Genomic DNA, 17,703 nt, shown 5'->3' on the forward strand with positions numbered 1-17,703 from the left:
GGGGAAAAAAATTATAACCTGCTTTTTTCATATGCAGCCATCTTACCAGACTAGTCATACACATTGCATGCATTGTTAGTAGTAAAACAATCTTATGGATGTCCCACCATGCATTGAACCAGTTACTCATTGAGCATTCAGGTGTTTTTCACACTTTCCAACAGTTATGAGTAGTTCTATGAATGTAACTCTGTTAATTCCGCAAGAAAAATTTCTAGAACATTTTAAACTAGCAGATGACAGTATGTTTTTGGAGAGTCTTGATTTGTATTGCCAAGTAGTCCATAAGAAAAATTTACATGAATTCATCACTTTTTTGGCCCTTTTTTTTGTTTTAATTTGAAGATTTGTTTTTATTTATTTATGCATGGAAGAACTGAGGTCTAGACCAGAGGTACAGGGAGTGAGATTCACCAGAGACAGAGTGGGGAGCAGAACAGGTGGATCTACTGAAATATACTGCCGAGGGGAGCAGCAGGTGAGACAGGAGAGGTCTGCTGCACCATGTGGTCAGCTCCCTGGCCAGCTACCTGACATTCGAGCTCATGCTCCGTGGCTGGCAATAGCTTGATAGTGCTGAGACATTAACCCCTGCACCACCAGGGAAGCCCCTCACTTCTCAGCCTTTTGATTAATATCAAGTGTAGAAAAATTTATATGAATTCACATTCCCTCAAAAATAGAATGTTAGTTTCAAACCATCCTTGATGAAACTGGGTTTCAAAATTTTTTTTACATTTTGAGCAAATAATATTGTGCCATATAAAGACAGCCACATTCAGAAGATAACATTCACCAAATACTTACCTTTTTGCGGGATTTCCCAGGTATGTCATATGCATTTGGCTTCTTTGTTCTCAGATGGAGTTTGACGAGAAGGACTTGAGACGGGAAATCAGCTATGCCATTAAGAATATCCATGGAGTCAGGCAAGTCCCGTGGGGATAGCTATGTTCCCTTATGTCTCCATGTTGCCTCCCTCCAAGTCTGTCCCTCCCAAACCTCCGGGTATGCAGATTGTGATGCCTTTAGAGGTCCCTGGGTGTTTTTCAGTAACTGTCCTCTCCCCCTGGATCTCAAAGGGCACTTGAGGGCATGTGTGCTCAGTCCTTTGTAGACCTGCTAGAGTCCATGGGACTGCTACCCTTGGGTCAGTACCCATGGTACTACTACCCAGATGGCATGAGCTGCAGCTACTTTGGTCAGCTGAGAAAGCTCACTACAAATTTGCTTGAAGGGGTGGAGGGGAGGCAGGGGTGTTAGGAAGCCAGAGCTGAGTTGCTGTTATAAGAACTTGCATTTGTTCCCAGCATGGGTCTCCCGTGAGCCGCCCAGGTCCCCTCCATATGCCAACAAACATTATCATCCCAATTGTCTGGTCTCACATGGACTAGGGGATCTGACCCATGCCTATGACATTGCTGACCGTGCTTTGTTTCTCTCTGACTTATCTCCCCTGCCCCTGGGTATGGATGGTTTTAGGACTGGGCTCTTCACCCCGGACATGGCATTCGAGGCCATTGTGAAAAAGCAGGTCGTCAAGCTGAAAGAGCCCTGTCTGAAATGTGTCGACCTGGTTATCCAGGAGCTAATCAATACAGTTAGGCAGTGTACCAGTAAGGTATTGGACCCTCGGCAGGATGATTCCTGGCCTTGTGGAAATGGGGTATGGGGGTTTGGTATCAGGCTCCCAGTGCTGCCTCAGCCTTTGCCCGGCCGGTGCCTTCACCTCAAGCCCCAACCAGATCCCCTCAGTTTCTAAGAATATAGCCTCTTCCCAGAGTCTGGGACAGGAGCATTATAGCCCCGGCACAAGCAGGGCAGGCTGGCCCTGCAGAACTGGCCAGACTGGTGGGCAGGGCTCCCTAGGACCCTGATACCAAGCCTAGCATGTGTCTGATGGAATTGGGGGTTTCATTGGGCTGTCGCTTTGCTGCCTTCTGGGAGCAGAGAGGGACCCCGCATCAGCTGCTGGAGGCCGAGTGCCTGGAACCTCCCTGGTCGCACCCTTTTTTGACAAAAGTCTGGCGCCCTCAGGCATCTCAGGAGCCAGCCATTCTTCTGTCCCCACAGCACTCAGAAAGGCCCAGACGCCAGCAGCATAATGAGTGCCCAGTCCCAGACTCCACAAAGCTCCTGAACTCCGAAGGGCCTTCACCCACCCCTTGCACTATCACCCAGAGCAGCTGACCTCAGATCCAATGGGTCACAAGCTCCTGTGTGTTGGTGTTCACGGGCCACTGCCTCCACTCGGCAGGATGTGCCAGGCCCCATACCCCCCACCAGCCTGGTTCCCAGGGCAGCACACTTTGGCCAAGCAGCTGAAGCACTTTCTGTGGGCAGTTTGTGCTTGCACGTCCATGATAGCGGAGAGCTCTGGGTCAGCTTTCCAAGGCAGGTCATTTCTGCTTGAGCCTTCTTTACTTAGTCTGGCAAAGCCCACATTTGCTTCTTAAGCTTCTTCAATTGGAAAATAAAAAGGGGAGGGGGATGGGGGGGACCCAGCTGGGTTGAAGGTGATGTCATCCTAGAGTCCTTTTCATGGGTATGAAAATTCAAGGCCTCTGCACTCCCTTAGCTGTCCATATGATGACACCAACCTGTAGTACTTCTATAATTAAACCCTGTGCCAATCCCACCTGTCACTCAGGACCTTTCTTTGATCTGAAGCAGCTTCCGGGGCAAATGCGGGCACAGGCTCCTCCATGCATGTCACTAACCAGCTGATTCTCATTTCTTCTCTCTCTCTGTCTCCTGTCCCGCGTGTGTGGTCTGCACTGTCCCTGGGTGTCTTTCTACCTCGTCCTGCCCTCCACATGACCCAGGACGGGGCTCTTCACCCCCGACATGGCCTTTGAAGCCATTGTGAAAAAACAGATTGTAAAACTCAAAGAGCCAAGTTTGAAGTGTGTTGATCTCGTGGTTTCAGAACTGGCCACGGTCATTAAAAGGTGTGCCGAGAAGGTAATAGAAGGTTTCATTATTATCACCTATGCATTTGCCCCCTGCCTTCTCCCTCCCATTTGTCAGTGTTAACCCAAGCATCTGGGAAATGCTACCTTGGCAGGACCACCCCCCTCCCTCTTCTTGGGCCAGTGTTACTTGGTGACATCTGAACTTTGCATCAGCAGACAAAAATGGGGGCTTGCATCACATGCATGTTCCACCTTTGCAGTTTTGGTACCAACTGATGGGAGGTGTCAAATGCTATGATAGGCAACAAACAGGACTCAGGCCTGGAGCCCTTAGAGAAAGAGGGCCTCCCAGCTGTGTCGTAGGAGTGATACACATCATCAGGTTGCAGGCCTGCATGTTCTTAGTCTCAGGCCACTTAATGAGTGATTTGGCACACAGCTCAATTTCCCCAACTTATGAACTTGACGCAAACTGCAGAAAGTGGACTTCCTGTGTGTTGGTTTGGTGACCGTTACAAAGACGAGAGGCACCAGGGTGTTGGAGGAGCAGGTTCCAATGGTTAGATGATACAGAATGGCTGTCTTCAAGGGCGTCCCTCCGAGGTGGGTGGCCCAGATGTTGCCGCTACTATCCTTAGGCAGGTGCTGCACACTCACGAGCTGGGTAGGAGTCCTCACCCTAAGCCTTAATGGCTCTAGTGACACCAGCCTCCTTCCTCTCCCCCAGTTCTGGGTGGGAAGCAGATGGTGGTCACTGCTGGGTGGCAGACACACCACCTGCTCTCCCTACACTTTCCACCTCTGAATCACATTTTCTGAAAGCATTTCTGCTTGTGTGTGGGAACCTCTCAGGCCCACCGTCCTCCAACATCCCCTTCTTATCTCTTGACTGGCACCGTTAGGAGACAGGAAAGGGGTAGGGGCTCGGTGGGCCACTCATGTCATCTCCCTTTTCCCTACATTTTCCATGTGGTTCATGTGCTTCCCATGTCATGGGGGCCACACCAATGCCTCCACTCTGCTTCCCCCCAGCTCACCTCCTATCCCCGGTTACGAGAGGAGACAGAACGAATCGTCACCACTTACATCCGGGAACGAGAGGGAAAAACCAAGGAGCAGGTATTGGCTTTTATTTTGCTTTTCTGGTATAATTTACATGCGGTAAATCCTGAATGTACAATTCTTTGAGTTTTGGCAAATGCATATAGCAAGGTTATCCCCCCTTCTATATCAGTCAAAATTCACAGCAGTTCTGTTATCACCCCACCCTACCAAATTCCCAGTCTTTGCTCCCTTGGTTATCAACAGTCCCCAGTCCCAGGTCCTGGCAACCACTGGACTGCTCCCTGCCCCTGCAGTTTTGCATTTTCCAGAATGGACTTGTATTCCATAGTTCCTTGATTCTGACCACCTTTGCTCAGAGTAATGCATTTAGGATTCATCCCTGTCGTTTGTAGTGTGTCCAAAATTTGTTGCTTTGGTTGTTAAGCAGTCTTCCATGGCTTCATGGCTATTTGGGCTGCATTTTGTGTTTTAACATTTTCTTGATAGAGAGTGGTGTGCCCCCACACACATGCAGCAAAAGTTTCATCTGTCCCCTGCTGAGTGACCCAACCCCTCGTCTGAGTCACTTCCCCTCCGTCTGCCCACTTTTGGCAGTTGTTTAAATCGAAAGTGAAATGAACCATTGTCTCCTACTTGGTTGTAGTATTGTGTTTGAAACAGACCCTCTCCCCTTGACACTGATAGAGAAACTGGCTCATTTGACCCTCAGACTCAGCCCTTCCCTTGTAGCTTCTATGGCCTGAAAAGTATATCAGAAGCTTGCGAGATGCCAGTTCACTTTGTTGCCATCAATGGCAAGGATGCTGCTGTCCCTTTCACACACACCATGGTTCCCAGCTACCCCAGCATCATCATTGCTGGGCTTGACCCACAGGCTCAGGGGCAGTGGGACTCAGGCCTGACAGAATCAACAGTGGTGATTCCAACAACGCCATGGGGTCTGAGTGCTGACCCATTTTATGCTTGAGGGCCCTGCAGCACAATGAGGAGAAGGGGTAGGATCCTGCCCCTTACCTGAGATGACATCCCAACTAACTCGTGTGTGCCTGCATGTGTGTTTCATTTTAATGTCCTCTCCTAGTCACATTATCTTGGCCTTTTTTGGGTCAGAAGGGGACTTACTGTACTGTGTAAAAAAGTTACAGAGCAAAGATTGTACTAACACAGGTGAAGTGGGGAGACCTAGAGGCCAGAGCTAGGAGGATGGAGGGAGGGGTCACATCCCAGCCCTCTATACCCCCACCCCAGTCATCTGCAGGGGAGGGGCCAGAGAGGACCAAGCAGATGCCCTAGCCCTTACCCCCAGCGTTATTTTTCCTCATTTTGCTGTCTTAATGTGGCACTTATGCTGGGCGCTGAAATCTTTATACACTGTGAATTATTTAATCTTTCTAGTTAAATCTTTCACTTCCCTATTCCGTAGCTTGGTAACATGTGCCCCAGGGTCACACTCAGTGGCTGAAATGAGACCACAGCCTCCGTGGTCACCCAGCTCCAGAGGACTTGTCCCTGATCGCCATGCTAGCCGCCTGTCTCACTCTGCTCCTCTGATCCAGCCTTACTTCCTTGATGTTTGAAAGCAGCCCATGCCTCCTTCCCCTTGCGGATGAGTCCTAGGTGTTTGTGGTGGGAGGGGAACCAGGGCCATGTACTTGTGGCCCCTGTTCTCCTGGGGGAAGCAGCATGGTTCTGACTCCCCTGCTGGTGGGTACAGAAAGTGCTCCAGCTGCTGTCCTTCCCTGCCCCACTCTGCTGTACACTCACAGTGACCCCCGCTTTCCCCCAGATTCTGCTTCTGATTGATATTGAGCAGTCCTACATCAACACGAACCATGAGGACTTCATTGGATTTGCCAAGTATGTACATGTACTTTTCAGGACAGCAGTGGGTAGGGTGGCACCAATGCCAGCCCCAAGGGAAGTGGTCAAGTTGGGATTCCCTAAGTGGGTTGGGGCAAGAGGATCTTGTCAGGGCTCCTAGGTGAAGTGTGGAACCATCTTGAGAGTATCTGGAAGCCTCCATGAGCTAAGAGCAGCCCCAGTCCCATTGTCTATAATGTGCCTCCTGTCGTCAAACTCATCGGGAATGAGCAAGGCAAACAGCATGCAGTGCTTCCTTCCTTGCAGGACTTCTGAGTCTTTCTTCACCTCATGTATAGTGTACCCTAGGTACTCCCAAATGCAGCCACCCCTTTCATAGAGTATGTCAGTGGTTCAGGGTTGCAGAAGCCACTCTTGGGAAATGCTGCTCAGGATCTCCATGGGTTCCCTCCGTATAGCATAGATTTGAGACCAGAACCTTCTGTGTACCCAGAAAAGGAACCAGAGTGCAGAACTATGATTTTGGCACTAGGTAGAATAAACATACTGTGGTGAGGTCACCCGCTGGTTCTGTCAGTCCCCGAGGTCCCCTCAGCAAGCTTGGACTCCCCAAGGATTGTTTTGGTGGCCCATGGAAGTCTTCTTGCTCTGAGCCCATTAGAATCATCAGAGGCTACCCACCTTTTATTTATTCCCAAATCTTGTGGATGTGCCTTCTAGTGCCATGCCCTATAATACATAGGAGCAAGCACAGACCCAGGGCCTCACCCTCAAAGGAATGCACCTAGGCAGTTCAGATGGTGTGGTCCATGCTGGGGGCTGTATAGGCACCATGGGAGTCCAGAGGGTGGCCTTCTGAGCTGTCTTTGGGCGTCTGACAGGCTTCTTTGAGGAGGAGCTGGGCTAGAGAGTCTCTGTCTAAGTAGTTATCTGGGTAAAACAACGCACTCAACACACTTGATCGAGCGGTTACTTTATGTTGGGTACATGGGTGGAAGGAAGGAAGGAAGGAAAGAAAGAAAGAAGGAAAGAAGGAATGGGGGGATGATCAGAAACTCCTCCTGGAATGTAGACAAACGTGGAGATAGCCCTCACTGGATTATCCCTGCTAGGTGTGGGTTTGGGGGGGTCTCAGGCAGCACCTTAGAGATAAGGCTCGGCTTCTGGGGAGGCAGCCTCTCCTCCTGTTCCCTCAGCAGCCAGGAGTGTATGGACTGAAAACGTTGGTACCCCCTCCTTGGTTTACTGCTTTTTTCCTTGTCTTGATATCTTTGCTTCTTATACTTCATCCACAGTTCCTTCTCACAATCTCTCCTGTTTTTCCTTTGACCACTCCACTCTTTCCTCTGGATTCCTGGGCCTTCCCACTTCCCCCAGCTGTTACTATACTGAGCAGCTGGTGACCGGGTGGGTATTGCCTGCTGTGTGCCTTTTTCCTGGTGTGTAAATGGGGACACCCTGGCTGGGGGAGGGCCCAGGGTACCAGGCTCCTCCCAGCCTGGGTAGATGTCCCAGGCACCCGCTGAATAGCTGTGGAGCCTTTTCCCAGAGCCTTTGGACTTGGTTGATAACAAGCCATACTTGAACTCTGCCCCTTCAGATACCACAGGCAGGAGTGGTAACAAATTGTACAAATTGTCACAAGGAAGATGAGATTTGGACAGGAGGTTAGGTGAGGGGCTTGAGAAAGGGAAATAAGGGATGTGGCCTGACAGGACCTTCCCCAGAACATCATGACCTCCAGATGTCAGGCAGGAGAGCCTGGGGGCGTATAGGAGGCAGGGAAGGAAAGCTGAGCAGCAGGAGCATGGGGAGACATGACAAAGACCAGGTAGAGGTGAGAGGCCAGGCCAGAAAGGTCCTATTGGCCAGGGGTAGGCCTTGAGATTCCCTCTCTGCCCTGCATCAAGAAATCTCTGATTGGGTGAAGGCAAGCTAAAGGGACAGCCACATGGATGCCAGGCAAAGATAGGAGCCAAGAAGCTATTAGAAGTAGTCCATCTTGGACCTCACAAGCTTCCAACCATCGCTGTGGGTGGTCCTACCTCCTTCAGACACTATTGATCAAACTTTGTCGTATACTTAGATGTTGTAGACTGCTTTCTTGCTGCCCTCTAAACACTGAAAACAAGAATTAGAAAAAAGTTGTATAGTGGGCCTTCCCCGGTGGCGCAGCGGTTGAGTGCTGGGTTGCGAGGCTGCCCGCAATCTCTGCAGTGCCAGTTCGATCCCTGGCCACCGTCGAGGGTCCCACAGACAAACAAACAAACAAACAAAACATAAAAGCTCTATAGTAATCTCACCAAGTGTTAGAAAATTGTTGGATAAAATCTCACCTCCATTCATAATGTTCCAACTTTACTCATCTAGTAGGAATAGAAGCCTATTTCCCACACACCCACACGCATGCACGCACACACACACACACACACACACACCCATAGCTTGCTTGAATTTTAAGGTGAAACCCTAGACGCAGTAAGCAAATGAAACAAGAATGGTTTGCCTTTTCATATTGTTCCTAAATGTTACAGCTAAAGCAATAGGATAGGAAAAGACGGTAATGACTTTCAAGTACCAAGAGACATTAAATATTTGCAGGTGCTGCTATCACCATCCAAGTAGAAGGAGCTTGGGGAGCTGACTAGTACACATACAAAATACAGTGGGACTGTGTGGCACAAACTAGCCAAGAAACAGGATAGGTGAACAAGAAAAGAGATCTGGGGCTAGACAAAGAAGGGACCTTCTGGAAACACTCCCTGTTGACCTTGATTGTCCTCTCAATTGGCTCAGGAGTCATCTGAGATGAGTGGTGTTTTCATGGCAAGCAGTTGTCTCTGAGTCTCATGACCCAAGCTGGAGAACCCTGTGGCCAGGGCCACGTAGGACCTGGTGGCAAGGTTGGGATAATGTAAATGGAAAGAAGCTTTAAGTTTTTAGCTGCCTAACAGCCTGGCACTGCGGTTATTCTGGAGTCACCTCCGGAATTCCTCCCAGCTACCTCCCAGCTTCTCTTACCCCCTCTTGGAAACTGCAGGATTCACTGACTTGTGGAAGCAGTTGCACTCTCAGGAGTGGCTGAGACCAGGGCCTAGAAGCTTTGATTTAACTCAGTGTTTTCTTTTTTTTTTTTTTGTATAGAGGCATGTTTTATTTGTTTGTTTGTTTGTTTATACAAGCACTGGGTACAGTCAGAAGCGCGGGAGGGTGAGAGAATCCACCAGAGCCAGAGCGGGGAACAGAGCAGGCAGACTGACGAAGTACACTGCTCAGGGGAGCAGCAGGCGGCAGGAGAGGTCTGCGCGCCATGTGGGACCCTCCTCCGGTGGCCGGGGAGAAGCCGGGGATCGAACCGGCGCCGCAGAGGCCGCGGGCAGCTTCGCAACCCAGCGCTCAACCACTGCGCCACTGGGGAGGCCCATAACTCAGTGTTTTCTTGTTCTATGAGCTTGAGCTATTTCCCTTGGGCAGTGTTTATGTGAAGGGGCTTCTCTCTGCCTCTGCTGGTCGCTTGACCCCCCCTGTCCCTGTGGAAGAGATGCCCTCACCTGGGCCACAAGGGCCTTTTGATCCTCGTCCCTCTCAGCATCTTGCCGCATGAACGCTCTCTGTGCTCTGGTTTCAGTGCCCAGCAGAGGAACACGCAGCTGAACAAGAAGAGAGCCATCCCCAACCAGGTAGCCACCCTTCCACAGCCTACACCTCCACCCTGGCGGCGGGAGGGCATTAAGGGACAACCAGTGCTGGCGCCCGGTGCAGGGCACACCCTCCCGGAAGCTGGCACCTTAACCCCAAACCCCTCCACCCCCAACCTCTCGAATCTACTAAGGTTTTGATGTTTCAGGAAAATGAGGTGAGAGCTGAAGCTCTAGCAGGGCCTAGGGAGCAGATTTCATAAACCCAGGACATCCTGTTGACACCCAAGGTCACAGAACTTGACCCTCGAGAGAAGGGCAGCCCAGTCACCTATGGTGTCTATAGCCAAATTGAGGTGTCAGTCCCAGCCCCAGGGACTTGGAACCTGTGTGAGAGGACTGGATAGGGGGCTGTGTTGTGATAAGCAGTTCTGGGGCGCTTGGCTCTGTGCTGAGCCCACATCTGGAGAAACCCAGAGCCTTAGAAAGGGATGTCCCTTTTGATGTGCCCCAGCCAGAAGCTGAATGAAATATGAACGTATTTATATTGGCCAGTATTAGGTGCCTTTTTTTATTTTAAGAAAACTCTTCATCCCTGCAGAGATTCTATCAGTTTCCCCCACTTCTCCACATGGGGGGGAGGGGTAGCTCTGCTGTTTACCTGCACGACTATAGAGCCCTCTTGAAAAAGAAGGATGTAACCGCTGCATGATTTTTATTTTGCGCTTGCCATAGGTAATACGTATGTTGTTGCTTTTTTGTTTCAGGAGATGATAATGAATTAAATATTAACACCATGAATATAATTAATAGCATGTAATTTTTTTTCTTTTGCTGTTTTTCCTCCTGCTCTTCTCTTCTTCCATTTTTGTGCTATTCCTGCTTTTTTCTCTGTTCCCTCATGTCCCTTTCGTCTCTTTTCCTCCACCTGCTCCTCTGTGATTTACCCACCACCCTAACTTTGCATTTTCAAAGGGGGAGATCTTGGTAAGTACCCATTTAGTGTGGTAGTGAACTTTAGCGACCCTAGTAGTAATGGAGACCCTGCCGTCCTGTAACATTCCCTTCCTCCCCAAAATAACATGACTAACAATCAAGCTAACCTACAAACCCTGTGCCGCGATGCAGGTCTTAGTGTTGTCCTGGGCATCAGCCATAAGCCAACTCACATAGGCACTAACCTGACCGCTGCCTTGTTGGAGAACCCCCTTCAGCCCATTTCTGACAGGTTGACCTGGTTTCCTCTAAGTCGGGATGGCAAATACTTGGCTGACACTCCATGCCCCTCTCTCTTCACGTTCCTGGCCAGGGAAGATTTTGGTCAAACCTTACTGGAACTTGTTCTTGCTACTGCCACTCCCCTTTCCATCACAATACAGAAATATCCCTCTCTTGCACTCATGGCTGACTTGACTAATTGATCCAGTACTTTTTCCCTTGTGCTTATCTCCTGTTAATGTGCCTGTGTCAGACATCACTAACAAAGCCTGGTGTTCTTTCCTAAGCATGTCACCCACTCCCTTTTCTGTGGCAAATGTGACTTCCGCCCAAGGTTTTTTTCCCCCCTACCTATGCCTGTGACAGAATGACTGACCTGGGAACTCTCTCCTGGATGCTGCCTCTCTCCTGCCTCTAAGGCAGATATGATGATTGATTAGACCACACTGTTCCACTTGCATCCTTCCATCTCCTTTGCCTGTGGCAGCCATCATTAATTGATCTAGCATTCTTTCCCCATTGCACCCAGAATTCTCCAGGCAGCTCCTAACTGTGGGTTAGTGTGAGCCCCTCCCCCAGATGAATGGTATTTGCCTTCCCTGTTGTAGGTGACACCTCCTTTCTGTGTATGGCTTGGCCTAGCCCAGCAATGCAGGAGCTGCTCACACCTGGGAGTTGAGCTCTTTTCAGGGTGGTCACCTCCGGGCAGCTGGCCTGACCCCTTGGAGAGTGCTCCAGCACAGAGGCCTCCTTCTCTGGGATATTCTCCTATTCCCAGCCACTGGGGTGCTGTGTGGACCCCTGCTGACCTTTGGCAGAGATATTTCCAGTAGCTGAGCTGTGATTCTGTTTCAGAACCTCACTGTGCCCAGGGTCTAGAGGCTGAAGAAATGGCCAGTCTTGGAGGGGGAGGATAGAAGGAGTGATTGTCCTTGGACCCTTGGTGGCTGCTTTCCCCATGCATCACCCCAAGCAACCCCAGGGGCCTGCTTCACCTAGCACCCCAAGGGGTTTAGTCATTCTTCTTCTCCTAGGAAATTCCACCCCTGCCACAAAGTCTATCTCTTGGGTCTCCCAGCCCTAGTTTCCATCCCTGTCTGGGCAACTCAGACCAGCCTCTCACCTGGAGAAAACTGGACCATCTTGCCAGCAGGCCCAGCTTCGCTGCTGCTTGCCTTCTGCCCATGCCACCCTGGTGGCCCTGTCTCCAGCCCCAGAGTGCCTGCATGCCTGTCGCTGTACACCCTGAAAGCATGGGAGACTTGCGTGCCTCTTCTGTCCTTGCACCCCCACCCAGCTCCTCCTCCTCCTAAGCACAATCACTATGGCATGTGCCCCCTTGGGCACAAATCAGGTTTTTAGATATGGGAACTTAGCCACTTCTTTTTCTCTAGACTTAGCCCCCTTGCTACCCACTTCTCCCTTCCCCCCTGGGGGTGGCACTTCCTCTCTCGCCCCACTTGGGTAGCTCTCTGGATAGCTTGAAAAGGGGACTTTGGGGCTTCTCCAGGCCTTATCAGCCGCCTCCTGCTCTGAGGCTCAGATATGCCATTCTTGGCCTGGCCTCAAGCAGTGCTCCCACATGGCCACACACCCCACAGCACTGCCTGGGCCCTGCCGCTCTGGCTGCTAACCAAGGGTGCAGACAGGCCATACGGGCACATCAGCCTCCTTGAAATCCAGGTTGGTCCGGAGAGTGCTGCAGCCTCTCTGAGGATTTCTACTTAGGGGGGACTGATCCCTACCCCTTACTCTCCCTTCCTGGCGGTCAATTAATGACTCAACTGAGATTTAGCAGCAGTTCCTGGGGAGAAGCAGACAGCTCTGGGGCTGGGCCTGGTTGCCAGAATAGGGATTCCTTCCTAGGTCCTATGCTATGTGGCAGTGCCCCCAGTGTGACCGTTATCCTGGTTTACCCAGGCCTGAGGGCAATCCCAGATTGAGCACAAATCCAGGATGTTCTGGGTCAACCACTCGAGTCAGTCATCCTGCTGCCAAGGAGGATGCCATGACCTCTTTGGGGCTAAGAGTGACCCCTCACCCACCAGGCAGCCATGGGTGGGCAGGTGCCAGAAGTCCCTACATACCCCCTGAGGACTACATGACTCCCAAGTGTTGTCTTATGCTAGGGAGAGAGAAGGCTGTGCCCTTGACTTTATCAAGGTTTTCCAGGTAGCATCTCTTACTGTCCCCATTCTGGGCAGAGACTTCTGCATGGCACAGGAGTCCCTGGGTGCTTATGGCCACCTCATGTTCATAACCTTTGAGGCTTAGATCCCAAAACCAGCTACCGGGGTGACCCTATTAGGATTTGAAAACTGAGGGCAGATCAGGGCAAGCTCAGATATAGTCTGTAGACCCCAGAGTCATTCCTGCAGCCCCAACTCCAGTGCTCCTGCCCTACCCCACTCTGGGGGTGCTCAACATCAGCCCTTCCCAGATGTCTGTGGCCACGCACAGCACACCCTCTGCAGCTTGGCCCAGTCTGTCACTGCCCTGGCCCCAGGTGGCCCTGCCTGTGCTTCCATGTGCTTCCCACTGCCCCAGGGTTCTCAATCCAGACTGGTAGGGGCTCTGGCCTACTCTTGCCACCATGGCCCAGGGAACATGGGAACATGGCTCCCCAAGGCTGCCTGCATTTAGCTGTCAGGTGAGTTCCCCGCATAGACTTGGGTTCTGCCTTCCACTCATGGCAGCTATGGCCAGACAGCTCCCATTCCTGGGGTCCCCCAGCCTAGAGCCCTGTGGTGTCAGTCAAAGAAAAGTGGGGCCACTGGATATGAAGTCAGCATGGGGCATGATTCCCTAGAGGTTCCTGGAATCAAACTTTTGTCCCCAAGCCTCTGGGTAGAGACTTTCTTTTATCCCTTCACTCAGAAAAGAGCCTGTGGGGAAGGGAACCCGGGAGCAGGTTCTGGCTGTAACCACCGGTAAGAGCAGGTCTCTGTGACCACCGAGTGCACCCTCCCCCAGTCCCGGTGAGCTGGGCAGATGAGCCAACAGGGAGGCAACTGCATGTTAAAACTCTGCTAGTCTACCCACAAAGGAGAGAGCAAAGGAACCACTCCATTGTGTGGGTGACTCCCTGCTCCTCCAACACCACCTTCCAGTGAGCTTGAGGGGCAGGGGCCATAGGCATCCTGTATCCACATCTCACCAAGACAAGTTAGCTCTTGCATTGTCACATCTCATGTGATGAGGACCTAAACATGAGCATTGGACCCCTCTGCCACCTGTGCTAACTCATTTTAACCATGTGCAAAGGGGCTCTCTTGGGCCTGTTCCTTGTCACTCCTGGACCTGTGAGTGAGTAGGTGTCTGCCTGGGTGTGCCATATTGGTTTCCAGCAGGAAGTGCTTGGGGCAAGGCAGAGTGGGGTGTCTGGCTTTGGGCTAGAAGTGTGTCTGTCAGGGTCTGGGCTTCCTTCCTTTTTCTGGGCATAAGCACTGGTTGCTGCACTGGGGGGGGGGGGCGGGTTGAGCCGGGGTGCCTCCGCTGAGCCATACCCTCCTCACCAGGTGATCCGCCGGGGCTGGTTGACCATTAATAACATCAGCCTGATGAAGGGTGGTTCCAAGGAATACTGGTTTGTGCTGACAGCTGAGTCACTGTCCTGGTACAAGGATGAGGAGGTAAGTGACTGATGGAGCAGCTGGGCAGTAGTTGGGGGTGCTATTCCCCTGGCTGGCATGCATTCACTTGCCTGCTCATTTGAGAAATGTGCCTCAGAGTTCACCACTGGGATGGTAATCACGAGCCAGATTAAGCATCAAATAGCACCTCACCCTACCATGCAGCGTCTGGCCCAGAGGTGGCTTGACTCCTTGAGGAGCAAAATGGGGTAAGGGGAAGCCATCAACAGATTGGAAAGGGATCCCTGCCTCCAAAGTCACAACAAAGTGGGCCCTGTATCTCACTAGAAGGGCCAGAACCTGGGGTTTGGGACTCAGGCTCACAGCCAGCCTGCTGGGTGCTCGAGTCCCATTACCCAGAGGCTGCGCCGACTCCTCCAGACCATTAGCCTCTCTGGGCTTCAGTGTCCTCAACTATGAAGTGGAGTGAAATGGCCCCTGTCTACTGTAAGGTGTTTTTTTTTTTAGCTACCTTGTCTTTAGAACATTTCACTCGTGGTTGCCTTATCAGGAGGAAGTGGGCGCTTGACCCAGCCTCCTATCCTTAACAGAACAACCTAACCTTGGAGGAGAGCCACTCATTTCAAGTGACTGCCTGTTGCTGCTCTGAGGCAGGCCGAACATCACCAGGAAGGGGCACTGTGTTTCGTTTTCCCAGGTTGTACTATGGGAGGCCCACAACCTAGGTGGTGTTAAGTGGATATCTATTTGGGCATGTGTCAGAGACCCAAGGTAAAGACACTCCTAAAGTTTGTTTCTTGCTTATGACCTGGTAAACTTGACGACCCAGTGCTGCAAGGCTGACTGGCTGCCTTGTGGTCCAAGATGGGTGCCCCTGTGTCCACCACCAAGTGGACCTCTAGCAACCCTACGAAGGGAAAGAAGGATCTGATGAGGAAGGCATGTGCATCACTCTGTTTATGTACCCTCAGGTCAGAATCTAGTCACACAGCTACCAGCAGGAGAAGCTGGACTCCTCTGATCACCCCAAGAACTGCTCCACCTAGCTCTCTTTCTCTAGGGGGATTTAGGAAGCACATCCCCAATGGAGATGGTCCACATTGGGGGCCTCACTGATAGCTAACCCTCACCCAGGGGTGGGCAGGCCTGGGCTCACTCATGTATATTTCTACATCGGCAGGTAGAGCTGGGAGCGGGGGTCTGGCGGGGGTGAAACTCCTGGCCAGTGTCTTCCTTGCTGGCTGCTAGAGCCCCTCAAGGCTATATTTGAAGGTACCCTCCTCCTCCTAAGTCCTCATACTTCATTTGGGAACAAGGAAACAGTCTTGAGTAGTGATTTGCCCCACATCACAGAGTGGGGAAGGGTCCCTGAATGGGAAATACGAGGCCAGAGGCTCTCCCTGGAACCTCCTGACAACTCAGGTGCCCCAAGCCTCTCTGTTTGGGACCCTGTTTGGACAGCTGTTTCTCAGCCAGGGTGGGAAGGGGTGGGAATGTCTAAGACCCCAGAGATGGCAAGCCTCTCACGGGTTAAGATGCAAAAGAGAGGGAGACCAAAGAACCCACGTGACAGATCAGCTTCTTAAAATGGCTGGTTAAAACCATTCTAATTTTCTCCTTCTCTGCCGCTGCAGTCTGAAATCCTGTCCCCTCTATGGGACTTAAGCTGTCAGGCAAGCTGATGGCTGGTCCCTGCATTTTGCTGGGCAGTGTGGGGATCTTCTGGGATCTCCAGGGTGGGAATGCCAGGCCTAGCAACAGCCCTCAGTGGTTATACAGGGGTTTCCAGCCAAACCCCAGCCTGGCAGTTACCTAAATGGTGGCATCATAAGTCCAGTCGTAAGAGTTCTTAACTTTTAAGGAGGGGTGCTTGATTTTCCCCTCATCTTGGGGTTGAAAGCAGGAGCCCCAGACCACCTCCTGGGCCCCCTAACCAGAGGCAGAGGAAGTTTGAGAAGGGTTGTTGAGCGCCTGTAGTAATGAAAAACAGCAGAGCTGTGAAAGGGGCCCCCGTGTGCCCCAGACACAAAGCAGGCTCAGATCCAGAGGGGGCCAGACTAAAATCCTGTGCCTTGTCACCCAAGTTAGGATCCCAGCAAGGACCGTGAGAGAATCACGCATGCAGTGACCACCCATGGCAGTCAGGCCAGCTTTAGGGGAAGCCTCAGACAGGCAAGCCATCAATAATGTCTTTATTTGAAAAATAAACAGGAGGTGGTGGTTATTGCCATGGGGTATAAGAGTCTCGGCTACAGACTCCTAGCTCTTTACCCACCCAGGTGCTTCTCCTAAAGGAGAAGAATATTCTCTCTAGAATATTCCACCTGAGTCTATACCCTAGTGGGAAACAGGGTGTTGGGCAGTGACACTCACCTCCAAGTCTGCCTTGCTGTGGGGGTAGCAGCAAATTCAGGGGGGCTGTCCTGACGTGCCGTTTGCCCGAGCCCAGCCTAACCAATGTGCAGACTACTGTACACATTCAGAGCCCCCTGAACAGGTAGTCTGAACACTGGGTTGGCGGGGCCGGCTGTCCATCCTACGGGCCCCCCGGGTGGCGGCTGGAATACGGCGCCTCAGCTCCTCCAAGCAGGCAAGGAAGCTAGTGCTCTGCCTGTGACGATCAGCTCCGTCTTTTCTGACGTGGCAAGACTGGGGCCAGCTCACCATCTGGAGAAAGTTGTGGGTTTTCAGGAAATCCTGCGGGGGTGGGGGGGCAGTGAGGGAAGTGGATGGGGGCGTGGAAGGAGGGTTTAGGTTGGGGGCCTCTCTGTGAGGTCTCTGGGTGGGGGTGGGGTGGGGCACTTGCATGCATGCGTGCGTGTGTGTGTGTGTGTGTGTGTGTGTGTGTTGTACACATGCTGCAGCATCAAGACACTGTAGGCCAAATCATGCTGTAAGCAGTTCCAGATGTGGTGTCTCACTTGGAGCCCGAAAGGCCTATGACTCAGTTACTTGGCCTGGCCAGCCAACTTGAAGCTTCCTGCCTCATGGCACAACAGGATGGAGGCAGCAAAGGCTCTTCCACACACCAAAGCTAGAGACAGACAGACAAAAGAAAACTCTTTTTTCATATTCTCACCTTAATCCTTACTCTGCACCTTGATAGTAAGACTTCTGCCCACCTTTAACAGATGAGGAAACGGAGGCAGAGAGGGTATGTGACTTGCCCAAAGTCATACAACTGACGAGGGCAGAGCCCATCTGAGCTCTTAACACCGAAGATCAGAGCTCATGTACCAAGTCTGTATCCCTTTCCACAGTCCTAAAATTTCCAGTGACTTCTGCTCATCAGGGAGCCCCTGACCCCCGCCCGTTACCATGACTGCTCCAATACCATGAATTCAAAGGCAGCAGCTATGTTGAGCCTTCCAGGGACAGGGACAGGATACATGTGACAGGCAAACTGCTGGGTGAGAGGGGCTGTCTGTCCTCTTCAAAGATGCCTAAGAAGAG

At 51.6% G+C, this 17,703-nt stretch overlaps 1 protein-coding gene across 7 annotated transcripts in view; it reads left to right on the top strand.

Annotated features, from left to right (window-relative positions):
• DNM2 (dynamin 2) overlaps positions 1 to 17,703 on the top strand; it is a gene marked incomplete at both ends in the record, with an annotated part of 88,260 nt that overhangs the window by 59,100 nt on the left and 11,457 nt on the right. For 4 of the 7 annotated variants that reach the window (XM_084248722.1, XM_084248718.1, XM_084248719.1 and 1 more), the window contains 6 exons: positions 862 to 938; positions 1,483 to 1,621; positions 3,948 to 4,034; positions 5,767 to 5,837; positions 9,430 to 9,481; positions 14,176 to 14,289. In XM_084248722.1, coding sequence (XP_084104848.1) covers positions 862 to 938; positions 1,483 to 1,621; positions 3,948 to 4,034; positions 5,767 to 5,837; positions 9,430 to 9,481; positions 14,176 to 14,289 — 540 coding nt within the window. Of the gene's footprint in view, positions 1 to 861; positions 939 to 1,482; positions 1,622 to 2,825; positions 2,965 to 3,947; positions 4,035 to 5,766; positions 5,838 to 9,429; positions 9,482 to 14,175; positions 14,290 to 17,703 lie in introns of all 7 variants that reach the window. The other 3 variants (XM_084248723.1, XM_084248720.1, XM_084248724.1) reach the window with 1 other exon arrangement.

Source organism: Talpa europaea (assembly GCF_964194135.1).
Source record: "Talpa europaea genome assembly, chromosome: 12".
Lineage (NCBI taxonomy): Eukaryota > Metazoa > Chordata > Mammalia > Eulipotyphla > Talpidae > Talpa > Talpa europaea.